This window comes from Plecotus auritus (genome assembly GCF_963455305.1).
Source record: "Plecotus auritus genome assembly, chromosome: 3".
NCBI lineage: Eukaryota > Metazoa > Chordata > Mammalia > Chiroptera > Vespertilionidae > Plecotus > Plecotus auritus.
In genome coordinates, this window is record NC_137772.1 from 123840251 (window position 1) to 123867614 (window position 27364).

Below are 27364 nucleotides of genomic sequence, written 5' to 3' on the forward strand. Positions count from 1 at the left end.
TGACGGCATTATACACTTGGTGCAAGGATGTGCTACCTTTTGTGGTTGTCTCTCACTCTTTCTGCCACGACCCTCTGAGTAGACAATGAATTCCTTAGGGCAGGAGAACGTCTTATATCCCTCTATATTATAAATGTTTGTGGACAGGACTAATGATGCTGCCATTAGCTTGACTTCAGGGTTACGGAGCTATTAACCTGTAATGACAGCCGCAGCTTTTCAAAATTGTCTTCCAATTCTTTCTTTTCAAGCTCGTGGGTAGACATCAATTCTGGAGAGAAGACATCAAATTGTTAAGTTAGCCTTTCTTCTGAAAAGGACCAAACAAGACTCTTGCCAGATTAAATGAGAAACTTGGGTGGATAGGGACACTGGTATACATCAGACTTGAGCCTAAAGAGACTTCTCATTACTTTGGAACTGTATACGGTGTTATTTAGAAGAGAAATAAAAAGGGAGGGAATAGGAGAAAGGGAGAGAAAAAGAGGGAGAAGTAAATAGAGCACACACACACTCATTTCTATACCCCACTCTTCCACCACCCTGGACAAGTCAGCACTTCCATCCATGGTCCTCATTGATTCTCCAAGTTTTCCTAATGGGAAAGCAACTGGGTGATCAATGTTCAGTCTCCATTGCCTTCCCCTCCCAGGGGCACTCTTTCTTTCCACCTCAAAGCAGCCATCTGGGCAGTAGGAGGGAGCTCTCAGAGAGCTGAGCTGTGAGCAGCCCCCATGCTGCCTGGGCTCGCTGGAGAACAATGGGTGAACGGGGCCAGCGCCTTGTCTGTGAGGCCTTTGAGCCTCACTCTGAAAACCACAGATCTCTAGGATTTGCTTTAGCAAAGAGTCAATCTGAAGACATTCAGACAGAAGGGAGGACTAATTGCATTGGTTCCTCTTGGAGAGTTTGGAACCATTCTATTCTAAGCAAAGTGTCATTCCAGTAATAATTTGCAAGTGAGGCAGGAAGAGATGTCATGTAAGACTTATTAAGCAAATGGATTCTCTTTTCCTCCAGATGGGAACAATCTTATTAACTGGGTGAAGCCCATCTTATTCTGGCTACACAAGCAATTTGTTTGCATGTTATAACTGGATGGAGGAGAGGTCTCATTAATCAGCCTGGGTCACACATGCTTTGGACAGGAGAGTACTAGAGACCAACAATTATCATTCTGGCTCTCCAGAGCTGCAATTAGGAAAAGCTTTTGGTTTCCATTGATCCAAATCTTTGAACTAATGATGGAGAAGGTCTCTAAGAAATCTAGTTGTTATAGCTAAAATTTACATTTGGAAAAATTTAATTTGTGCTGATTTAATTAAGATAAAGTCATGTGGCTTTCTGTCTAAATTATTGGTTTTAATAGTCATTGAGCACATTGTCCTGACCATAATAATGAATGTTTTTACTACTATTATATGTATTATATATAATGCAAAGGCCTTCGATGTGGTGTCTAAGCAAGGGTTTGCTAGTGAGAAAAATCTACCAGGTCTATTTTATGAAAATCCAGAAACAAAAGGCAACAATGTGGCTCACTGCATCATTTCCACTCACATTCGCATTCAGAGACTATTTTTCTACAGCACTACCATGGGCTTTAGGACATTTCCATATGATCCCAATACCCCAGGAAAGAGGCAGGGAGTATCTACTCTGGACATGGTATATACCATGGCTGACAACTATGTACCCATAGCATACTTAATTATTTTGAGGTCATAACACTCTGCCCACATCCAACACTGTGCTCTAAGACAGTGGTTCTCAAAATGTGCTGCATATTAGAATCACCTGGGGAGCTTTAAAAAGTCCTGATGCCTGGGCTGCACCCCAGAGCAATTAGAGTGGAATTTCTGAGGTGGGATTTACTCATCAGTGTTGTTTTTTTAAAACTCCCAGGTGGTCCCAATGGGCAGCCAAGGGTGGGAGCTGGCACATGTGCTGTTTCTGCCCCAGACGTCTTTGCTGGCTGCCAACATTTTTCCCATACAGCTAATTGGCTCGAAGGCTTCTTTTCTGTAAACAGATAAAATAACTGGTTGATAGTTTGGGGTTTGGGGTGTTGTTGTTCAGTTTCATTTCTCTATTGATGATTCTCACTGTTACTCCCATCTTTATATTCTATGTAAATGTTAGTGAGCGCTCATAATGGTTGATGTAGGAATGAGGGGACACATGGTGGTACTCTTAAAACAGTTAGCATTTCTTCCAGATGAGGTGATCTGTCCAAGAGTCCGTTTATTATTTTGAAACAGTTCATTGGGAGGAGAAAGGGAGGCCGAGTGCCCTCTTGAATTCCCCTAGAAGGAGACAGGTGCCTATGTTACATCTACAAAATAAAATCAGTTATTTGAGCAGAATTGCTATGAATCTATACATATTTTAAATGAAGGCTTACTTTTGTTATTCCTTTTTTATGTTTCATTATATCATTTTTATGTCCCTCTATTTGTTGTGATTTTATCTTTTTTATGGCAAAATTGCCTGATAGCCAGTTAGGTATGTGGTGCAAATGTGTATGGCGAGAATGTTTGCTCGAAAGATGTCTATGGCAAAGACATGAAAATACCTACAACAGGGGACTGCTGCACTGAGTGGCACCTGGAACTAGTTCTCAGGAAACGACCTCGCTTCCTCCTTGCTCGGGCTTCTTCCTGTACTAACAGGCCCAGAGGTGTTGGGGCTGGTGCTTCAGGGAGCGTGACATGAGTACTGACTACGGCACAGCAAGCTCAGGGTCACAAAGCACATGTAAAAATAGTAAAACATGCCCTGGCCAGGTGGCTCGGCTGGTGGGTGTGTCATCCCCTACACGGAAAGGTTGTGGGTTCGATCCCCAGTGTGTGTGAGTACGGGAGGCAACTGATTGATGTCTCTCTCTCTCTCCCTTACTCTCTCTCTAAAATCAATAAAACATATCCTTGGGCATGGATTAAAACAAACAAACAAACAAAACATGATGCTAATTCTTAAAATTTTTAATTTAATGATCTATTGTTAAATGTCTGACTGGGAAAAAAGTGAGGGGGAAAAACTGAAAAGTAAGTTGCATATTAGTATAAATGCATGTTAAAAGTATAAAAACGTCTTTCACAAAGTCAGAATCTTAATAGTATTTAGTAAATGTTGCTGCTGTTGTTATAATCTACATAGAACCCTAACTACCCAAAGATAATCCTAAATTACCACAAATATAAAAAGATAGATCCAGAGACTGTACTCCGGCCCCTGGTGAACGTGGTCTATGCGCTCAAGGTGTGAACCCACATCCCATCCGGTGCTGCTGTGGCCCTGAGAGTGCCTGAGCGCGTGAAAAGTGTGTCCACCGGGACTGCCGTGTGAGGCCACGGCAGACCGGGATTTCCACGCCTACGTGAGACTGGTGGTGCTTAAGCACGACTCCCCGTCATACTCATCCCAGGAGCTTTACAAAATCTTGATGCCCAGCTGCACCCCCGACCAGCTGCCTGGGGGCCCAGAGTGGACCTAGGCGGGCACCCGCCTCCAGTCACAGCGCCCAGGGATTCCAACATCCAGGCAAGGTTGGGAGTAACTGCCGCAGAGGAAAGAAGTGCTACCTGGGTCCTGGTTTTCCATCTTTTCTTTCCACAGCAAGCAACACAAAGAACACGCCAGGGATGAAAGGAAGGAAGCAAGGAAAGTGGGACAAGCAAGCAGGAGGTGCTCCTTGCGTCTGCAGCAAGAGGTTGGGCTCCCATGGCCCACCCCGCTGGCCACACGCATCGAGGATAGCAGCTACCTTGGACTTTGTGGTCGTGGTCATCCCGCAGGATCGCGATGGCCACCGTGTGGTCATTTTCCATCTGTAGGAGAGCAGCCTCGTGGCTGGCGGTGATATCTTCCACCTGCGGGAGAATCACAGTGACGGTCACGCGGGACGGACGGGTGGCAGTGATATCCTCACTGCCCGGAGAACAGAGATGGAACTCACGGAGTAGAAAGGTCAGTGGTCCAAAACTCAAGGAAAAGTCATTCTGCTGAGGTGACAGCCACCCTCACCCGGTGTGGAGGCGGGAGAGCCAGGATTTGGTGGGGATATGGCAGCCCCTGTAGGTAGGCTCTCTGCAGGAGAGTGGAGGCTCCTGTGGGAACGGCTGCTTGAGCCCCCTCTTTACCATCCTGGGCCTGGCTTGGACCATCCACTTCCCACTCCCATTCCTTCCCCTCAGTGTTTTTCCAAATTCCAATCCCTCTGGTGATGATGACTAAGGAAAAGAAGAGGGACCTCCCTTCTAGATGGTCTGTTCTGTGTTCCAGGGCAGGTGGGAGCCACAGTGCACAAGGTACATGGAGGGAACTAACATTTACTAAGCTACCTGCTACCAGCTGCTCGGCTTACCCCTCCTAGCACATTGTAAAGTAAATGCTCATGCCCATCTTATAGGAAACTGAGGCTTAGAGAGGTTGAAACATTTTGCCCAAGGCACAGTAAGGGGCAGGGCCAGCAGTCAGCCCAGGTCTGTCTGACTGCACAGGCGAAGCTCCCTCGAACACACCCCTGCTGCCTTCCCAGCAAGACCAGCAACCAGCGCCCGAGGAGCCTCTCACCAAGGCCAAGGCAGCCAGCACCCAATTCCGAGCCATCAGCTTGCAGTCTGGGCCTCCCATCCAGTAATGCGAGGCTGCGGTCATTTCCTGGACTTTAATCACAAGGAGCACAGCTAGCCTAGGATGTGTTATTTCCACTCTTCCTGATCTCCGCCTCCACCCCCCACCATCACCACATGTACTGTTTTTGTTATTTTGTTGTTGTGCTGTTGTTTTTAACTTCAAATGTATGACTTACAGGAGTAATTGCATAAAACAGCCTCTCCCCACGCTAGCAAACTGGAAGTGTTTTTTCCAAATTCTTTGTCAGCCACAATAGCAAAAAATACTATTGTACATGCAACATAGCGCACATGCACAAAACAAAGTGTCAAAAACAATACTTTCCCCTCCTACTTGCAATAATCTGTGTGTTTTTTTTTTAAAATATATTTTATTGATTTTTTACAGAGAGAAAGGAAGAGTGATAGTCAGAAACATCGATGAGAGAGAAACATCGATCAGCTGCCTCTTGCACACCTCCTACTGGGGATGTGCCCGCAACCAAGTTACATGCCCTTGACCGGAATCGAACCTGGGACCCTTCAGTCCGCAGGCTGATGCTCTATCCACTGAGCCAAACCGGTTTTGGCCTGTGTGTTTTTTTTAATTTGTATCTACTAATGTGTCAAAACCTAGTGTTTGTGAAACACTGAAGCAGGAAGTGTGCCCAGGTCCTGAAGCTCCTTGGTGGACCAGTTAAACATACTGCTTCTAGTTGGTACCATTCAGCCACTGCCTGGGGTCCTTTGTTTCTCGGGGGATAATTCACAGGTCGACCTTTGATCTGAAAGGAGGAAGGGCTCGCCATAGGAAAGGAAGCCCATGTGTGGAGTGGATGCATGGGAGTATTTTTATTTTAAAATGAGGTAGATTTTCACTCTGGGTACTATAATTGCATGGGAAAATTTGCCTGACTTTTCTCTCCTAAGGTAAAAGAGAACTTCACCCATGAAAACAGAAATATCACTGGCAAAACCAACAATGAACTCCACAGTGTTAGGATAGCTGCTTCACATTTTTCAAACGGACATGATATGCAATGATTCACTTTTATTCACTGGCCATTCTTTTTTTAATTTTTAAAAATGTTTTTATTGATTTCAGAGAGGAAGGGAAAGGGAGAGAGAGATAGAAACATCAATGATGAGAGAGAATCATTGATTGGCTGCCTCCTGCACGCTCCCTACTGAGGATCGAGCCCACAACCCAGGCATGTGCCCTGACTGGGAATGGAACTGTGACCTCTTGGTTCATAGGTCAATACTCAACCACTGAGCTATCCCAGCCAAGCTTACAGGCCATTCTTGATGAAACAATGTTTTACTTAGGCTCAGACCTATGACTGCATTAATCAGAAAAGCTGATTACCACAGTACGTAATTGTCCAATTCCTTTTTATATGAGGTTTTCATAGAATCTTCATCCAAGGCATTTCAGTCTCTTGAAAAAATAAATCACTGGTTAAAAAAATACAAGTATATATTTTTTCTGCTTCATTATTGTACCTGTTGAGCCGAGATCACCCTGATTGTAGATATACGTACCCACACATTATTTGGATGCTTGTTACCCAGTTCAGTTTGAAGAAAAATCTTTGATCAGTCCTTGGTGTGATTCTAATTTATTGGCTCTGACACAAATTACCATATTTCAGAAGAGTCTCCTGTGTCCCTGGTGGAGAAGATGCCCTGTCAGGCAATATGACATTATGTCTGAAGCTGAACATCGCCCTTCTGGTTTGTTGGGAGGCAGGTCTTTGATTTAATGGTGACTCAATACCATGCTCAATATAGTAAGCATGAGGTAAGGGCACAGTCTCTCTGTTACAGCCCCTCACAAGTGAATGAAATACGGATCCCCTAACTCTGAAAGGCCATATGCAACAAGAGGAAACCAATATGAACCAATGAGCCAAGATTTGGGCATAAGAATCCTTGCTCTTCAGTAAAGGTTCTATACATCTTCATGTTTTTTGAAGACTGTTTCCTCTATGGGGAAGGAGCTGTTCACTATTGGCCATCCTCTTCTTGTCAGAGTATTAATCCCCATGACTGCTCCTCCCGGGGCTCCTGGCTTCTTTCCAGAGCATGGCCTCACACTCTGAAGCAGCCAGTGAGAGCTTCAGCCCGAGGACACCCTGAAACCCTCTGCAGGCGTTTGAAAGGATTCAGACAAGTTGACGGAAAAGAAACACCAGATCATTTGATTCATTGTCAGTCCACGGCAAGCTTAGGCAGGAGGAAGCATCCTTCTCTTAGGGCCTTAAACCACTGCTGGACCACTCCTTCCTTCTCCAGGACGACAGAGCTCTGGGCTGCACATGGAGGAGGAGTCTGTTGCTGCGCCCCCCACTAGTCCCCGTGGTGTGGAGAAGCAGCTGTTCCCACAGCAGGCTCCATTCCGCAGGGGCTTGCAGTTCTGCTGGGCTGAGCAACAGCACAGCAAAGGGTCGGAGAGACACCCTCTAGATGGGTAAGATGCAGCTGTGGGCTTCCTTTACTCAGCCATTTGCAACACACAACTATCCGAGAGACAACTTACATTTAGAATGAAGATGCATGTGCTTTTTATCATCTCAGCTTTACTCATTAAACCCAAATCAGATTAACCTACCATCTACTCCCATCCCAGACACATATTCCTAGCTGGTGGGACAGAGGGGGCTGCCCATGTTCGCTCTCTCCAGGGTTCTCTTACGGACTTTCCTTTCCTTCCCTTCAGTGCCTGCTTATGTAGCCTGGGTATCTACTTACTCCGAGTGGGCAGCCAGCCATCCCAGAGTGCCCAGTCCCACTTCATCCCATTCCAGGATGTGCCTTCTGCCCCCACTGTAGCCCACCACGTGAGCAGGAGTTCAGGAGGCCCCCACCTTCCCACAGCGCCTCCTCCCAGGGTACTGAGATTCTGGGCTGTGCTGGGTGGGGCTTTGGAGCTGGAAGACTGAGGGTCCCTGGAACCTCTTTGTGTTTGAGGGAGTGTGGCTGCTACTGGTGGCAGCTGTGCACCTGTCACGCAGGAGGACTAAGGAGATATAATGGCAGAGATTGAACCAAGTGGCCTCTGTATGTTCTCGTGAAGTGCCGGATGCTGAGGCTGCCAGTTAATCTGAAAGTGTGCTTTCCTTCAGAAAGGTAGAAAGGACGTCCTGAATATGAGACAAAGCAATGTAAAAGCCCAAGGAGGAGGACTGCTCCCCCTGGAGGGGAAGGCACCTCTGCTCAGACTTTATTGAGCAGAGTCCACAGTGACTTCAGGGCCAGGACAGGGAGGAGGACAAAAGGCCACAGGGTCTTGAGAAATGGGGTCAAAGGTCACATAATTGACCATTGAATGCCAGGCTCTGTGGCTGAGTATCTTTGGGAAACAGTAGACAGCCCAGAGAGGAGAACTGGAAGGCACTGTGTTTGGGCAAAAAGGGACAAGCCTGTGTGTTTTCAGTGAAAATCCATTTGTGTGCTTCGAGATGGGGGCTCTGGCAATTTGGCTTCTATTCATGCGGAGCTAGCTATGGCACACGTGCTGATTTTGATTAACCACCTTATGGTCATTTTGAAATAAAAATCAGACCCAATCTTTAACGGCACTTAAGGAAGCCTGGAGGCCTGCATCTGGGGACACGGCATTTCGGGTCGGCTGACGAACAACCCGACCCATCAGCCATTCTGCTGCAGTTGCTTTGGGGTGGGGATGAGGAGGGGTGTTTTGCCACATGTTCCCCAGTGACTCCCATGTGCTGGCAGAGGTGAGCGGATGGCTGGATTTGTCAGAGGAAGACCCTGCAGCAGTCAGGGTGCACGTGTCTCAGCACACAAGCTCCCAGTCTGAGCCGCTGGTGTGGGGCGCTGGGCGAGCAGAGGCCAGGTTGGTTGACAGTTAAGCTGTTGGAGCACAACTGCTGACAGATGTCACTATCCACAGGGTCAGCATTGCCAAATGCAAAACTGTCCCAGATAAAGAAGTATGAGAGTGGACAGTCCGACCTGGAGAGCTGAAACCGCAACTCTCCATCGCAGCTGTGCACTGAGTTTCCTGCACAGAGTGAATGTGGATTCTACTGCATGAGAACTGGCCACGTCCCTGCCTCTCCTCCCTCACTGCCTGCACTCTCTCTGCTGGGGGGCTGTGGTCAGGCTGGCCGCCCATGCTCAGCAGCAGGGGCCAAGTCAGGCCTGAACGATTCACAGATTTCAATCATCCATTCCCCCCAATCAGTGGGTGTCTGCAGGCAAGGTTTACTCAGACCTCTAGCACTCAGATGTTAGTTCTACCAGAAAATGTTCTCTATCCTCACAGCTAGAAATAAACTCTCAATTCCTAAATACATCTCTGCTGCTCACCCAGGATCAGTTTCCCTCAGAACTTCCCTGGCCATCGCCTGAGGCATGGTTCAAGCAAGCCCATGTTTTATAAATCTGGGCGTCTCTGGCAGGACCCTGACGTGAGCCTGGTGTGCAGCGGGCACTCCATAGATATTCTTGGCATAGGTGAATGGATAAATAGATGAATCGCTTTAACTGAATAAGGATCAAGAAGAACAGAACTCAGAAGCCTCATAAGACAAAGCCCTTTTTAAATGTTCACAGGTAGCTTCTGCAACTCATTCTCAATGTCAGGGCCTTCTTTCCTTCAATCCTGCCCAACATGAAATCTCCAAAACGCTGCTGTGTCCCAGCTTAAAGTTGAGGTGAGGGCTCATCTCCCCGCTGTGTTTCTGCTCACAGGACGCGTGCTCTGCCCGCGCCGAGCCCCACTGGTGGACAGGCTCTGCCCAGCAGTGGCCTCCGCTGCGTGGTTTCCAGACATGGCACCACCGCAAGGGAGCTTTCACTCCGAGGTCCCCTCAAAGCACATTCTCCTGCCTGGCAGCCACCTCCTGCCCTCCTTCCCACCTCTTGGCACCTTCTTAGCCAACCCAGAACCTTGGACCAGAAGTCTCTTAGTGAATACAGGTTATAAACACGTTCTCTGTGTAAAACTGGGAGCAAATGGCCCAGGGATACAGAGGCACAGAGCCGCTATTTGCAGCGAGTTTGGGATGTATCCAAGGGCCATGCTAATGCTGCAGACAGCCACAGGGACAAACGTCTGCTTACAGAAGTTATGCTCTGCAAGCTCAGGAGGCAAGATGCTGGAGACCTGGTTCTAACATTAGCACCAGTGGTAACTTTAGCTGTAACCTATTCTGTTTTCTGGTCTCTACGTCTAAACAGCCTTAAGCAGGCAGGTGTGTCTGGTTTCTACAGAAAAGATGCTGAATGGAATAAAATGTGCCAAATGGGATGTTTTTAATTACAACAATAGTGCTTATTATTACTCTGAAATTCTCCTTGTGCCCATTAGACTCACAAGCCTCTGGGGACCGTCACCATCCAGCGTGTCTACTTGGAAGCAGTGGGAGGGGGGCAGCCTGAGACTTACGAGTGCTCTTTGCAAATGCCATTAGCAGACCATGAGAAACAATACACCACTTAGAAGGCGGGTATTAAGGCAACAGAGCCTTGGGGACTGAGAAAGAATGGAGCAGAACTAGTTCTCATGGAAGCAGAGTCTCTGGTCAGGACCCATAGTGATGGACAAGGAGGCTCCAGCTCCTACCTGCTGCCACCTGACAGGCTCCCTGGGAATCATTCTCTACTCATTCCAGATGAATCGCTCTCTCTAGTAAGACTGCTGGGCCAGCTAGCGGCATTCATGCTTTTATTCAGCAAGTTCAAACCTACGGCATACTCCGTGCAGGCACATTCAGGTACCAAAATTCTTGCCGTAAGCCTGGCAGACATTTCTCACTTGGTGCTTGTGAGGATGGCCACGGAGTGTCTAGAGCAGCCGTGGGCAAACTATGGCCCGCGGGCTGGATCCGGCTGTTCTATCCGGTTCTCTTGCTCTCCCCTCCGCTCCTTTACTTTGAATTTATATTAGTTCACACAAACACTCCATCCATGCTTTTGTTCCGGCCCTCCGGTCCAGTTTAAGAACCCATTGTGGCCCTCGAGTCAAAAAGTTTGCCCACCCCTGGTCTAGAGGGAGAACTTTCTAGGCAGGAAGGAGGAGCATGCTTGGCAGAACAAGGAGAGAGAGGCCAGAAAAGCAGGAGGGGAGGAAAGGAGGCAACGGAAGAAAAATGAAATCAGAGAGGGAACTTTACAAGTAGCTCACCTATGGACAGGACTTTGGGCTCAAGTAGCATTGCTTCCCCACCACCTTCCACCTGCACATCCCAACAGCAGAGACAGAGCTCAGCACAAACACGGACCTGCTCTTGGTGCTGACACCGGATCCGCAGCAGCTGGTCGTTGTGCTCCTCCTGAAGGCGTGTCATCTCCGCCTGGAACTGTAGCTGCAGCCGCCCCTGCAGGTCCTGGAGCTGGGCCTGCTGCTGCCAGCCCAGCTTCCTCACCTCATCCTCAAACCGCCTCTCCAACTCTTCCTTCTCCTTCTGTAGTTTCTCACACTTGGCTGTGTTGAAGGCTGGGGACAGAATAGCGTCTTTGTAAAAATTGGAGAGGAGGCACCAGAAGGTTTCAGCATCCACGGTAGAGCATCAAGGTTAATGTCACAACTGGGGCAAGACCCTCTTGCTTTGGAAGAGCCTCACAGTTTGTAAAGGGCTTTCCCATCTACTGCACTGCACATGTGGGAAGCCCAGGGTCACCTGCTGTGAATAGAAAGGGCTGTGGAGGCAAACTTGGGCTTTCTGACTGTCAGCCCCATGGTCCTGCCACTAGAGCAGGGCTCCCCTGAGGGCCCCTGGACTGTGGGCATCAACATCATTGGGGGTGTGTCCAGCAGGGACTTTCCCAGGCACACTCTGGGTGGGTCAAGGACCCTGGGGAAGCAGCCCAGGACCTAAATGTTTCATAAGGTACTCGGTGGGCAACTCCTCTGCCCATCGGGGCTCGAGAGAGACCTGTGCATTCCTGGGAGCTGAGACAGGACAGGAGAAGCACCGGGTTAAAGGCTGTTCTCCCAGGCTGAAATGCTGAACTGGACATTCACAGAGAAAGTTCGGGTCTCCACTCAGGGGCCCGAGGCTGCACAGTAACCAGCAATACCCACTTGCATAGGAGGCCTCCCTGTCCCCCTCCTGGTATGCTTCCCAGGCCGCCAGCAGAGGACAAGCCAATGACAGCAGCCCACTGATCCACTGATTCTTCACATCTGTGCCTCCCCTGGGCTGTGGGCAAGGGCGGACTGCTTTCATTTGCAAGATTGCTTTCTCAACTGCAAACTGCTTCCCTGAGGAGAAAAGCACCTCGGCATCTAGTATGTTTAGGTCATGGGGTGCTGATTTTCACACGCATGGCACAGACGTCCAGGTGTAGGCATACATCATTACAGTCCACAAGGATGGTGCTGCCGTGCTCGCCCTCCTGTGCCCATGCTGGCAGACATTGTCACTTCAAAATCGAGTGAGCAGGTGTACGGGCTGGTTCGTGATAACCTGCACTATCAGAAGTCCCGCCTTAAGGAGGAGCTAATTCAAGGGCTTCTTGGCCACATTTGACACTAAAAGAGTTTGTTAATTAGGACAAGGGTTACTTCAAAGTATTTTTCCCCTGATGAAATGAGTGTGGGTTGAATGGATAGGCACCTTGCCCTGTGTGGACAGTACAGCAGCCTAACACTGTCCCCAGTGGTCTTTTTGGTCAATTGCCCCAGTGTCCATGTCCCCCTTGTATGGGGGAATCTGATCCACGTCTGGTGAAGTTGTAGCAGGATCTGCCACTGTAACCAGGGTGAACCCAGGGGTGGTTGCTGGTGCTGCTTCCCCCGGGGTAGGCAGTAAGTGGAGGCACTGTCTGCGGAGAATTTCAAAGCCATAATCACTGACTTGAATTGCCACCTTGTGTCAGCAATTCTAAAGAATGTTGGTGAAAAATACTCCTCAGAACAGTCCTTTGTTGGTCTACGTCCTAAACAATTGCTACAATTACTGTTGAGGTTTTTCACAATAATTTTCATATTTTAAAAAAAAATCACAGAGAAAACTTGGAAGTATGGCCCAAGGACATAATTGTACAAATGACCTTCCTCTCCCCCTCCCACCCCCCGCCCCGGATCATTTGAGAATAATATGCTTGACCTGCCACCAACCCCAAATTCCTTAGTATATATTCCCTACCAACAAGGACCTTATCCATGATCGTAATTCAGTCATCAAAGTCAGGGAGTCAACATCGATCCAATGGCGCCACCAATGCTCAGGCCCATGTAAGTCCCACTGATTGTCCTAATAATGTCCTTTCCATGAAAAGGACCCAGTCCTGAGCCAAGTCCTGTCTCGTTGCTCTCCTTTGATCTAGGACAGCCCTCAGCCTGTCCTTGGCGTTCAGGTCCTAGACACTTTTAAAGGAGACAGGCCAGCTGTTTCACAGGAAGTCTCTCATTCGGTGCGTCTGATGTTCCCTCATTAGATCCAGGCCCTGCATGTTTGGCAGAAATGTCAAAGAAGTGATGTTGTGTGTACTTTCCATTTGAATCTTAATGCATTTTTAATTGTCTATGAAGATTCAGGAAAATCATGCTTAGTATAATCATTATCATTGCAGGGCTATACTGGAAATGATTTTGTGGTAAAGAGGAGGGAGTGTTACAAATGGACTGGCCTGGGTTTCAAATATGCTAAATATTATATAGATATTATTGTCACATCCCTTAGGTGAGGGGCAGATTGCTGGGAGTACACTGGGCTTCCCACCACAAGCAGCATAACAGCATCCTGCTGGCTTACTAATAAATAGGAACATGATTAGCAGAGGCAGGCTGAGGCTTTCTGACACCTGGTAGTGTGGACATCGTGGGGGTCAGCATCCTCCTCTACCTCTGACCACTGGAGGCTACAGTCCCAATGAAAAGAACCCACAGGCCAAAGTGGCTCAGGCCTGGTGGCAGGGGCGTGGAATGCCAGGGCAGGTTTCTGGGTGTCTGGGGCCTCTTCGGAGGGTGCTTTAGCTTTTGTAATTCATGTTAACTAACTTCATAGTGATCCTCCCTCACCCCCCGCCCCGTGTAGTGTATCATGCCATGGTCAATGGGATCAAAATAAAGCAGTGACAATAATATGTCTTCTTGTGTTTAAAATGGGTCTGCAATGCATTGCCCAGAGAGGAGACACACATGGCCAGGAAACACGAGAACAGATGGTTAGCACCACTCATGATAAAATACATGCACACGGAGGCAATACATTTTTTAAATCTAAAAGACCAGTAAAAACTAAATATTGTGGTAACATAGGAAGGGTCTGAGGAAACTGACATTCAGTGGACTATTGGTGGGAACACAGTCGATAAGCTGCTTTGAGGGCACAATATCTTTAAAACTTTCAGTGATAGAATTGGTGTCCTGGCCAGTGTGGCTGAGGATTAGAGCACCAACCCACACACCAGAGGGTCTCCGGTTTGGTTTGATTTCCAGTCAAGGATATGTTTCTGGGTTGCAGGTTTGATTACCGGCCCTCAGGGTGCATGTGGAAAGCAACCAACCAATTGATGTGTCTCTCTAACCTCTCTCTCCTCCCTCCTTCCTTCCCTTTCACTCTCTAAAAATCAATGGAAAAAATATTCTTAGGTGAGAATTAACAACAACAACAACAAATAAAAATAAATGATAGGATTTGTAGCCTTAGGGAGTGACAACTAAACAGTAAGGGATTTCTTTTGGGGGGCGATGAAAATGTTTCGGAATAGATTGTAATGACAGTTGCACAACTTTGCGGATACACTAAGAACCATTGAGTTGTACATTTTAAATGGGTAAATTGCATATAGTACAAGAACTATATCTTACAGTTTTTTACAAAAAAAATGAAAATTTAAAAAATAACATGACAAAAACAATGCCTTAGAGGATAAATTTAGAAGTTTTTAGAGAAGGAAAACTCATCTTATTATTTAAAACTCTGTACAATAGTGGTAAAAATATATAATGGCAAAATAAAACAAAAATGAAAACCTTATCACTATGCTGTGACACACACACACACACACACACACACATATGGATATAGGCGAAATCTAATGGAACCTAAGATGGAATAAAACAGATAAAAATATTATAAAATGAATAAAAACTAATCAGTTATATTGGAGAAAAAAAATAACATGAAGGTTTTAATCCAATAATTTCATAAGTGTACACAAGAACATTTGGTCAAGAGTTACTACAGTGTGATTTGCCTTAGGGAACTATTGGGAAGTTAGTTAAATAAATGATAATGAATCCAATATACAGGAGTGGGCAAAAGTAGGTTTATAGTCGTAATACAAATAAATAATAATATAAGAACAAGCTCTGTGCTTCACATACTCACAACTGTAACCCCGCTTCTGCCCACCCTATATGTATAGAACAAATCCTATACATAATGGGCTATAGGCAACGAGTAAAAATAAGGTAATTTTTTTTGTGATATCATGGAATGATATCTGTAATATATTATTAAACAAAAAAGGCAAGGCACAGAATAGTATGCTTACATAGTTCTATTTGTAATGGAAATGGATCTATCTTTCTGTCTCTCCTCCCTCAGGAGTTTGTGTGCCTAAGTTACAGGACTCATTGCCCAGTGGACACCTGCAAATATATATATTTAACAATATTCTATTGTTGGTTTACATGCTTTACGAGTAAAACCATTTTTCACATTACTACTATAATTAAGGAGAGACAGGGTTTGAAAAGGTTATAGTATCTGGAGGTCAGAAATGCCCTGACTCTTCTCTGTCTCCTGCAATATTAGTTATGTCAGTGGCAGGATAATTCATGGGCCTGGCTCCCGATTTGGGGGCTAGGAGGCCATTGGTTTTCATCCTTGAGCTGCCCCTGAATGTGCTGCTGCCTTAAGTAAATCAGGAGCAGTGTAGGGCTGTTTCGCCATCTGTAAAGTGGCAAAGTAATCCCTTTTATACATATAGCCCCAATCTCCAAATTCCCAACTGCTATTACTAATATGTATGAGAGAGGTGATGTTGATCTTCACCTGATGACGCCATGCTAAGCCCCAGGCCTGCAGAAGATGCTGGATAAGAAGAGCAGCTGGGGCCCCAACAGGAAGAGCTCTAATAACAGAGTCCCTAAAGAAATAAATATCCACTTGCCTCTGGTAAATCTTCAAAGATATATCTAGTCAGTCATTTTGCAGTCAGAGATTAACGAAGGCTAATTTAATGATATTAGACAACATCTAGAGTCTTACTTTCTTCATGTGAAAACAGTTGGTACTTTGCAGTAAGAGGCCAACAAGAGTAATAAATCCCTAGAACCCAAGTTGCTGAGAAAATAATTTCTAAAATAACAGGATTGTGATTGGCCAAGAGAATATATCACTCCTAATTCATGAGCATGAGTTTAGAAAACAAAAGCAGAATTGGAATCTGTTGTATAGTTTAAATATTTGAGCATATATATATATATATATATATATATATATATATATATATATATATATATATATTAGAGGCCCAGTGCACGAAATTCGTGCATGGGGTGTGTGTCCCTCAGCCCAGCCTGGACCCTCTCCAATCTTGGACCCCTCAAGGGATGTCTGGCTGCCCATTTAGGCCTGATCCCAGTAGGATCGGGCCTAAATAGGCAGTTGGACATCCCTCTCACAATCCAGGACAGCTGGCTCCCAACTGCTCGCCTGCCTGCCTTCCTGATTGCCCCTAACCACTTCTGCCTGCAAACCTGATCACCCCCTAACCACTCACCTGCCAGCCTGATTGATGCCTAACTGCTCCCCTGCCAGCCTGATTCCCCCTAACCGCCCTCCCCTGCAGGCCTGGTCACCCCTAACTGCCCTCCCCTGCAGGCTTAATCACCCTCAACTGCCCTCCCTTGCCAGCCTGGTCCCTCCCAACTGCCCTCCCCTGCTGGCCATCTTGTGGCCTCCATCTTCTGTCCACATGGGGGCAGCCATCTTGTGTGTTGGGGTGATGGTCAATTTGCATATTAGGCTTTTATTAGTTAGGATGTATGTGTGCATGAATATTCATAGTGTGTGTATATGATGTTTAAATACTTAAATATTATTACAGCTATATTTAGAACATACCCAGACATATCTACCTCAAAGACACCAACCTGCCAGCCTATGAGTGTAAAGCATGATGAGATAACAGCCCTTGGGACCACGACCCTTGAAACCACGACACACAATTGCCATGGAGCCGTTTGTAACACAGGCTTAATTTCAACCACAGTTCACAAATCGAGTGAGAGGGAAAAACTCAGTAAGATCAAGTTACTTTAAGTAGACACTCCAAAAGTCTGATGAATAACTACAAGTTTTTATTGGTTTACCAATGAGGTAGCAAGGTTGGTGGTTAACAGCACTAAATTTAAACTGGAGCGAAGGATCTGGACCTACAGATCATGATAAAAACATAAAAAATTATATTATGTTGCCTCTTATGTCCCAGAGTATGCTTTAGATATAACAATTGTACAATAAATCATTGAATATGATCACAAGATACTGTTCCACTAAATGGAAATATTATGATGTCACTTTTAAGAACTGAATGCCCCCCCCCTGCCCCTGACCCCATTCCAGGACCTCAAAACATAGCCTTTGGAGAGGATTTTTACACATTTTAATTAAGTTAAAATGAGGTCATTAGAGTAGATCCTAATCCGGTATGACTGGCATCCTAATAAGAAATTAGGAATAAAACACAGATCCCTAGAGACAGAAGAGGATGTGAGGACACAGGGGGAAGGTGCCATCTGTAAGCCATGGAGAGAGACTTCAGAATCCAGCCCCACCAACAATTTGATCTCAGATTGCTAGCCTCTGGCATTGTGAGAAAATAAGTTTGTGTTATTTGGGTCCCCCAGCCTGTGGTCTAGTCGCTATTGTTACATATTGCTGGCAGGAGATCTCACAGTTAGGTAAATGATTAAGTTGTTTCTTTAGGAGATGGAAATAAATAAAAGGGCAGAATTCAAGGAAAAAAATTTAACTTAAAAATTACCCATTATTTTACTGAACCAAGAAAAATGGAATTTCCAAGTGCAAAATCCTTCTTAGCTATTGGAGTCCTGTGACTTCTTTATACTCTGTTGGGAATTTCCCATGTCTTTCCACCTAACACTAGTGGCTACCTTACACTCTCATGTTGAGGTAGCATAAATTATATGCCCTTTTGCTGGACATTAGTTTGTGTCATATGTGTGTGTGTGTGTGTGTGTGTGTGTGTGTGTGTGTGTATTAAAATTAGGCTAAATGCCAGAAGCCAATTCCATCATGTCATAATTGCAAGAGTTTCATTGAAAGGTTGATGGAACTTGGGGACTCAACAAGGGCCAAGTCACATATGTTATCGCCTGTTGGGAATGGCTAAAGGCATTTCCACAAACCTGAAAAGGATGATTGATTGCTGCCAGACAGCTCAGGGCATCCTAATCTACATGTTATTGCCACCTGTTGGCCAAACACCTGAACAGCCGAAGGCAATTCCCCAATCTGACAATGGATTCTGTACCTAACCCTACCCTTTGATGTGTAAATCTCCACCTTGCCTTAGGACAATTTGTGTTAATAAAATGCAAGGGGTCCTGAGAGGACGAGAACTTGGTTTCTTTAGCCAGGCTCCTCTGCCCCCCCAAATGCCTTTCAAAATTATGTTTCGTCTCTGGACTCTGATTTAATTTACGCACAGCCACTTCTTCAGGTTTCCTGAACCCTTCTAGATGCCAGATCAAGACCCCCAGCATTAGCTAAATTCATAGGGGTTAAAGATTATTAGCAACTTTATGCTGTGGTTTTATTGTCTCTCTTTTTCTGTTTTTTGATGGCAGCGATCCTGTAACAAATGGGCACCGACCAGGGGGAGCTATGATGCCTGAAAAATGCCCTCTAGTGATGCTGCCTTTGTTCAGACTTGACAGATCTCAGCGATAGGCAGGAGACGAAGGGAACACACTACCTGGGATCTAGGCCACACTGCCCTCTGGAGCCCGACCCTCTTCTTCTTTCCTTAGGTCCTTTTTGGGGAAAATGTCATGAGGAGGGGCTGAAAATGGACTATGAAAGGATCATGGACCAAGAGTAGAAGTGGGAGTGAAAGAGCCATCTCTGTGGGGCCCTGGGGGAGCTTGTGCCATGGAGACAGCAGCTCATGTTTGTAGTGCTTCCTGGGACACCTCGCCCCTCCTAGACAGGTAGTTACCCACTGTCACCCACCTGCCAGGTGTCCATAGGTAGCCTAACCTCCATGTGCAAGGAGCAGGTAGCAAACTGACCCAAGGCCACGAGGAGTGGGCCAGGCCCTAAAGAGCAGGTGCTGGTGCCCGGCCCACGATTCTCTCATCTCCACCCGATGGCGGTGGGAGCGGCCACAGTGTGCCGGCCTCTGCCAGCCCAAAGAGGAGGCAAGGTGTTGGCGTATCACCCTTCAGGCACTCGCTCTTTTGAACTGAATCTCCTCAACTGTCTCCCTTGCCAGTGTGCAGGGACTGTGCCATAATCAATTTTGCACTTGTGGCCAGATAGGCAGGCTGACAGTCAACAGACTAATTGAATGTACTGAGCCCCCGCTATGCACCCAGACACACTGTCATGGAGGCAAACAAATGAGAAAAGTGTTCACATGCACAACTGTAGATTAAAAACCTCTTGGGCTAACCGCAGTGAAGAAAGTCAAACAAGGGTAAAGCTGGAAGCCTGGGCAGAGGGGAGGTTACGCTGCTGTTGTAGACAGGAAGGCCACGCTGAGGTGACACTGTCCAGATAGATATGAATGACAGAGAGAGGCGTGTGCAGAGATGGAGGGAGGGAGTTCTGGGTGGAAGGAACTGTCAGTGCAAAGTCCTGAGGTGGGGACAATTTCAGCATACAAGGAATCAAAAGACAACCCCCCTGGAGTGTCTCTGACAGGCCAAGTGGAGCAGCTGAAGTTCAAGAGACAGGCAGGGCCAGGTCCCGCAGGGCCTGTGGTCCCAGGAAAGGAGCCAGGGTTACACTCTGGTGACAGTGGGAAGCCCCGGACAGTGTTCAACAGGACTACCGAGGGCTTTCACAGGGCCCCTATGCTGCAGCACGAGCACAGAGGCAGGAGGCGAGGAAAGCCTGAGAGGATGTTTCTGGAGTTCTGGCAGGTCTGATGGTGACTGGGAGCGCAGCTCCTGCCTGGGGAGGGGTGGATTCACTGTGAGGTACGTGGAGGCAAAGCCACCTTGATTTACTCCTGGGTCAGATGAGGGAGGCAAAGGAAAGACCAGAATTAAGGAGGCCTCAGGTTATCAGTCAGAGGTGGGGTGCCATTTAGGGAGATGGGACATCGGAGGAGTCCAAGTGGGGAGAAAACCGCACATTAGACAGCATATGAGTCTGCTGCACTAATAGAGGAATTCATGGGCATCTAAGAGCCCACAGCCCACAGTGCTGCTGTGGAACACTCCTCCGGTCCACGGTACCCAGCGAGGGCCTTTCTAGATGTTGTCAATTAGTATGAAAAATGGGAAATTCAGGACTACGGCTTTTTGACACTCATTTAAAGTGATTAATGATGAGATTGCATTTCACAGGGTTGCTGTGGTCTATTTTATAAGTGTCAAAGTCTTAAAAGCATGAGACCTCAGAACAGACTGGCTCATCCCACGCTGTGGGCATTTCTCACCTCTGAACAGAGGAGGTTGGGCACTTCTATGGGCTGAAATGTGTTCCCCTAAATTCACATTGCATCCCTAATCCCCAGCACCTCAGAATGTAACCATATTTCGAGATGAGATCTTTGAAGAGGTGATTAAGTTAAAATGAGGCCTTTAAGGTGACTGTAATCAAGAGCCAGCAGGGATGTGTGTGCTCAGAGGCCATGGAGGGTACAGGGAGCAGAAGGGCATCTGCCAGCCATGGAAAGAGGCCTCGGCAGAAACCGTTAATCTTCCCAGAAAATTTCAAGCTGGGTAAAGCAGGCATCTTTTTTTGTTTTTGTTTTTTTTTAATCCTCACTGGAGGATATTTTCCCATTGATTTTTAGAGAGAGTGGAAGAGAGAGGGAAAGACAGAGAGAAATATCGATATGAAAGAAACATATCGATTGGTTGCTTCCTGCAGGAACCCCAACCAGGGCCTGGGACAGGGAGAAGCCTGCAATTGAGGTATGTGCCCTTGACCAGAGTCAAACCTGGGACGCTTGGTGCCGCAGGCCGACGCTCTATCCATTGAGCCAAACGGGCTAGGGCTAAAGCAGGCATCTTTGCTCTGATTTTACCAGTATAGAGTAGGCAACAGAAGCTCAGAGGGGTTACAGCCGTGGGCAAACTATGGCCCGCGGGCCGGATCCGGCCCGTTCGGCTGTTCTATCTGGCCCGCGGAGCCAAAAGAGCGGAGGGTTCTCTTGCTCTACCCTCCGCTCCTTTACTTTGAATTTATATTAGTTCACACAAACACTCCATCCATGCTTTTGTTCCGGCCCTCCGGTCCAGTTTAAGAACCCATTGTGGCCCTCGAGTCAAAAAGTTTGCCCACCCCTGGTTAGAATCTTGTCTGAGGTGACACAGCTGGAAAATGAGAGCCAGGACTCCAGTCAGGTATTCTGAAACCCAAGTGTTCTGAAACCCAGGTGTTCTGAAACTCGGGGAAGCCCCTTTGAATGATATGACTCTATTCTGCTTTATGTTTTGGAAGAAGCAAAAAAAATAAAATAAAATAAAGAAAAACAGTTATAAAGATCCCAATTAGTGGAAGTTCCATTTCATTATAAATAAATACTTTGTGCTATTTTTATGTGTTCTTTAAGACAAAGGATGAGTATTTCAACAAATGGCTAACGACTGACCCCATGTGTGAACATAATTGTAATGCTTCTTGGTCTGGGAGGGGAAAAATGCATGGATGATTTATGGGGACAAAGGAGGGAAGAGGAAATGGATTTAAGAGGTTGGTTATAATGATAAGGTTAGAAAAGCATAGAAAATGCTGTCTACATGAGAACTAATAACTACTGCCCATAAATAGGAAATGGCTTTCTGGGGAAATGGCTTTGCATGAGCTCGTTTCCTCCTTTCCTCCACATTAATGTGGGCTTGCAGAGTTCTAAAAGCATCCCCAGGCACCCGCTCACCCGACACGCTGCCTGGGGGCAGCCTGAAGGCCAGGTAATGGCTCCATGTGGGCGCCCTGAGTATTTACTGCTCTGAAACTTTTTGTCTTGTAAAAATGGCATTAAAAAGGTGACCCTATTTGTTACATTAATTGTACCAGTGACATCATCCACATGTTGAACATTCCTTTTCGAAAGAGCTTTTAATAACTTCCTCTAAAACATTTAAACAGAAACTTAAGTGGAGGTCCCGCGCCCTTTTCACGGTGGAAGTGACACTACAGAGGTCTAAAAACTGAACTCCCATGACCTTGTTACTTAACAGGCTTCCGAGCGGGGACTGTCCTACAGCACGCTGTAAATTAATCCTCCATCCCATAGTTTGCTATTTGGATATGGAGACCACGGGGCTGCTAGAAAATAAATTTTAAGGCATTTGTTGGTCCTAGCCTTAAATGTTGTAATTCTCTCCTTAGCAATGTCAAAATCATGGCCCAAGAATTCTGTGGTCTCCCTGATACCGTTGTAATTAACCTAGTTATTAATATCAGGAAAGGAACAAAGGGAAGGCCAAATATTGCAGGCATGTTATTTGGGCAGCTTTACACCCCCTAGGCAGCCACTGGTCCGTTCCCTGCAGATCCCTGGGGAAAGTACTGGATGGGGGAGATAGACGCATGCCCAGAAAAGTTGGGGTGACATGGGAAGGTACCTTCCTGTCAGTCACACCTGGGCATAGGTCATTGGCCAGAATGGACACAACCACTGCAGGGGCATGAAATTTGAGATATTTAGTCCCCTCAACAAAAAAGTTTGGTCTCTTGGCTCTTGGTTGACTCCTGGCTTTTGGGCGTCTTGCTCCTGCTTCCTGGCATCCTCCTATATAGCCCACAGTCACGTGGACCACACATGCAATGAACTAATGGGCCACAACTAAGCTGATGCTTTGCCAGTCCTGGCTGCAACCTGGAACAGGAACTCTGGACACTGGCTCTGATTTTAGCTTTTCTGAAACCCCATCTACACTTCTTCCAGGGCTGGACTAAGGGAAATGGGACTATGGAAACCAAGGGATGTATTTACATGCAAATTAAAATCACTTTTCCTCCCATGAGAGCCTCAGAAAATTATTATTATTTTTTTTTAATTTTTTTTAAGTATATATTTTATTAATATTTTACAGAGAGGGAGAGGGATAGAGAGCTAGAAACATCGATGAGAGAGAGACATCGATCAGCTGCCTCCTGCACACCTCCCACTGGGGATGTGCCCACAACCAAGGTACATGCCCTTGACCGGAATCGAACCCAGGACCCTTCAGTCCGCAGGCCGACGCTCTATCCACTGAGCCAAACCGGTTTCGGCAGAAAATTATTTTTTCTCAAGATATTGTAAGGACTCTACCCGCAGCAGTCAGTGGGAAAGGGATACCCCAACTTTTCCAATAACATCTCCAGGCCTATGATTGGTTTTTGTATAAGGGTTTAATGCTTTCAATTTTACACAGTAATGAAGGATTAATGTTTTCAATCTATAAAACCTCATTTTTTAAAAGATGTGCATTTCCCCATGAATGCATCCCAGCCTCTCTCCATAACTTCCAAGTACATCAAATCATCTCCAAGGAACCAAATGGTCCACTTCGAAAGGTTTCTACCTATTAACTTTCAGACATAGACTTAGAAGAAGCAGAGTTTATAGGCGTTCTTCAGTAGCCCAAGTGTGTTTATGATTAACAGAGATATTTGCCTAATGCCCTGGCTGGACCCTGTGCTGCCTTTTCCTATGCGCAGTGGTTGGCAAACTGCGGCTTGCGAGCCACATGCAGCTCTTTGGCCCCTTGAGTGTGGCTCTTCCACAAAATACCACAGCCTGGGTGAGTCTATTTTGAAGAAGTGGCGTTAGAAGTTTAAGTTAAAAAAATTTGGTTCTCAAAAGAAATTTCAATCGTTGTACTGTTGATATTTGGCTCTGTTGACTAATGAGTTTGCTGACCACTGGCCTATGGAATCCCATAACTTAGCACAGTGGTCGGCAAACTCATTAGTCAACAGAGCGGCAAACCTCGGCTCGCGAGCCTCATGTGGCTCGCGAGTTGCAGTTTGCCGACCACTGACTTAGCACAAGGCCAGGGCGATTTCCATAAGAATTCACAGACAGGAACAAAGCCAGGCCCTCCCTTCCAGTCTTTGAGGGGACAGGCCACTGGAACTGCAGCATGGGGAAGCATGTACACCCCTTTCAGAGTTCCTGGTCTTTCTCACCTATGGAAGCGGGGTTGTTCTAGTTGATGGGTTTTGGTCCCCACTGCATGGCAGAGCCCATTTAATTGCTTACTGATTCCTCCTGTGATGTGTCTAGAACAGCCACCTCACTGCTTCCATGGAATCATTCCATCCACTCTGGTAGGCGTGACGCTCCTGTGCAGGAGATTACCTCCCCCTAAGCCTTGGGTTCCTCACCTGTAAAATGGGGATCACACCAGGACTTACCTCCTAGAGCTAGAAGGTTTAAATAGGATAATTCAGAGTAGGTGCTTAGCATCCTGCCTGCCTCCATTAGTCATTCGGTGCTAGCTGTGGATTGTTTTTGAAGGGTCCATGGAATTGCTGCAGTTTTACAAATGGAACCATTTCCCAATCTTCCTGAAGGCCAGGGTGGGATAAAGCATAAGACACACATGTATCTAGATGGGCCCAATCTGACTACCAAGGTTCAGGCTCTGGTGCAGACACTGCGGCCTCACTAAGCACTGTTTCGGTGTTGTTGATTTGCTCTGGCCTGTGGCACCTCCAAGGACCTTTGAGGAACGGTTATCGGATAAGGACCTGTGACCACAGTCCTGAGTCTCAGAGACCTGGGAATGACTGCTTGTGTCCAATCCAAAGCCTGAAATAACTGTGTGCACCTTGTATCACAGGCACAGGGTGGCCAAAGGTGCCCCTTGCCAGCAAAGCCTGTGTGACAATGATCTTCATCAGAACCCCTAAGAAGACAAGTTCTCCATTTAGTTATTGTCCAGTGCACGAATTCGTGCACAGGTGGGGTCCAGCCAGCCCAGTCCCAATCAGGGCGTATCGGGGCTGGGCCTGTTGGGAGGAGGGGATGGCAGGAGGTTGGCCAGCTGGCCCGCCTGGATCAGGGGGCCCTGATCAGGGCTGAGGCGGCTGGGGGAAGGAGCTGCGAGCGATTGGCTCGTGGGCCCTGCCCCTGATCAGGGTGGGGCCAAGAGGGGGGAGGGGCTGCAGGAGATTGGCCGGCCAGCCCCACCCCGTATTGGGGTGGGGGGGTGATCAGGGGTAGGGCCATCGGGGGGGGAGGGGCTGCAGGAGGTTGGCCAGCCAGTCCCACCCCCTATTGAAGTGGGGTGGCAATCAGGGGTGGAGCTGGCCAGGGGAAGGAGCTGCAGGCTGATCAGGATGGTGGGGGCCCATCAGGGGCGTGGCTGGCCAGGGGCAGGGGCTGCAGGAGGTTGGCTGGCCATCCCCACCCCTTATAGGGTTGGAGGGGTGCAATCAGGGGCAGGCTGGCCGGGCGGAGGGGCTACGGGCCTATCTGAGACTCAGGACTGTGGTCATAGGTCCTTATCCAATAAGCGTTTCCTCAAATGTTCTTGGAGGTGCCACAGGCCAGAGCAAATCAACTACACCGAAACAGTGCTTAGTGGCCTGATGGGGGCACAGCTGGCAGGGTGAGGGAGAGAAGGGGTGTTTGGCCGGCAGGCCTGGCTCTTGATTGTCCAATCAGGGGCAGGCAGGCAGGGGGGAGGTGTCACGAGGTTGGGCACTGGCCCTACCCCCTGATCAGGCAGGTTCGCCAGCCACAGTGGGCATCTTAGCGACCAGTTGTTAGGTCTTTATGGCCAAGAGGTGCTTCATGCACCTCCTGGTGACTGGTCGTTTGGTCGTTTTGGTCATGACACCTCTTGGCCTTTTATTATTATGATAATCAGAGAAGCAAGAAGGGCCTTCATATCACACTAGGTACCAGAAGATGCAAACATTTCTTTCTCTGCCACAGTTTTCTAGGAAAAGGCCTCGGGCAGAGAGCAAGGGTGACAGCACAGGGTCTGACCTCTCACGTGCCCGACGCTCTACTGAGCACCCATGTCAGGAGGGCCATCGAGTGTCACAAGAACTCTGGGAAGTAGGTGCGATTCCTGCTCAATGTTCCCATTTTATCCAAGAGGAGCCTGAGCAGCAGAACCAAGTCAGTCCAGATCCGTGGCTTTCTCACCGTCATGCTCAGAACGGCCACCTGTCCTCTCCTAAGCCAGTGCTTCTCAAACTGAGCGGCATCAGAATCATGTGCGGGTATTAAAACGCAGGCTGCCAGGCTCACCCAGAGCTTGATTCCGTGGGTCTGAGAATCTGTGTTTCTAATAAGTTCCCAGGTGGTGCTGCTACTGGTTGGGCAGAGACCACATACCAAGAACCACTTCTGTAAGCAAAGACAGTGCTGCTTAAACTTTGACAGACTATCCTGTTAAAGTGCAGACTCTGACTCAGAGGCTGGGGTGGAGCCTGAGAGTGCATTTAGACTACTGGCCGCAAGGCCCTGGTGCTCAGTGCTCAGCCCCCAGAGCCCTGCCTCCCCACCTGCGTCCAAAGCAGAGGGAAGACAGCATCTGTCACTAACTATAGGACTTGCTGCCATTCTGAAGTCTAGGCCTACCTGTTCTCTCAGCCAGTGTGAGCTCCCAGTGCCGACCTGAGCCTGGATGTGCAGACTTAGCTCTGAGGGTGTGTCTTTTTGGTGAGTTTGAGTCCCACTGAATTTCCTTTCAGATTCTTGCATGTGGCTTCCCATCCTCCTCAGTCATATATATAGTGACACCTTGTCCCCCTGCCCACATCAGGCACCCCAGGCAGTAAGGAGGCTGGCACTGCTCACAGCTATTCTCTCCTGCCCAAGTCCTTCCTGACTCCAAGTCACTGTGACAGATGAAGCTCTCATGGGCTCCCCCTGCTGGGATAAATGAGGAAGAAACAGGGTTTGGGGATAGAAGAGGGAAATAGAGTGGATGGCAGAGCAGGAATAGAGGTGTTTGCATTGACGTTTTGATAAGAAGAAGAATCTGAAGAAAAGTACTGTAAATTTGGACCTAAATGCTGAGCCCGTTGGGTGCAGGGAGCTGAGAAGCAAGAATGAGGAGCTGATGCCTGAGTGTTAGGGCTGTCCTGGGACCAGGCGCCACCAACAGGTCTGGTAATAATATGGGAAACCACACCTATTGGATGGAGAGGCAGATATTAAAATAGAACAAAACAAAAACACTCTCTCTGAGTAGGCAAGCGAGGCAGAGCACTTATAGGAAAAACAGGCAGGGTCTCCATTCAAATATCTGTTGGACAGCTCATAATCCTGGGCAAGGTAACCACTGGTTTGCTGAATCTCATATGCCTATCTGTAAAACAGGTATAATACAAGCTAACTTGCAGCAGGGTTATTGGGAGAATTAGAAACCATGAATTTACACTTCCAGACAACCCGCAGGCATGCAAATACAGCTTTGATTATGTATGTGTGGGTAGGTAGTCCTCAACATCTGGTGAACTTCCCAGGGCAGGAAAGCCTGGCATGCCTCTAGACAGCCTTGGGCAAACTATGGCCCGCGAGCCGGATCCGGCTGTTCTATCCGGTTCTCTTGCTCTCCCCTCCGCTCCTTTACTTTGAATTTATATTAGTTCACACAAACA

General features: G+C 47.4%; 1 protein-coding gene across 8 annotated transcripts in view; it reads right to left on the bottom strand.

Annotated features, from left to right (window-relative positions):
• Positions 1–27364, bottom strand: part of MTUS2 (microtubule associated scaffold protein 2) — a 611667-nt gene that overhangs the window by 10615 nt on the left and 573688 nt on the right. For all 8 annotated transcript variants that reach the window (XM_080658484.1, XM_080658486.1, XM_080658485.1 and 5 more), the window contains 3 exons: positions 10871–11085; positions 3767–3872; positions 198–271 (listed from right to left, as the gene is read on the bottom strand). In XM_080658484.1, the coding sequence (XP_080514610.1) occupies positions 198–271; positions 3767–3872; positions 10871–11085 (395 nt within the window). The remainder of the gene's footprint in view (positions 1–197; positions 272–3766; positions 3873–10870; positions 11086–27364) is intronic.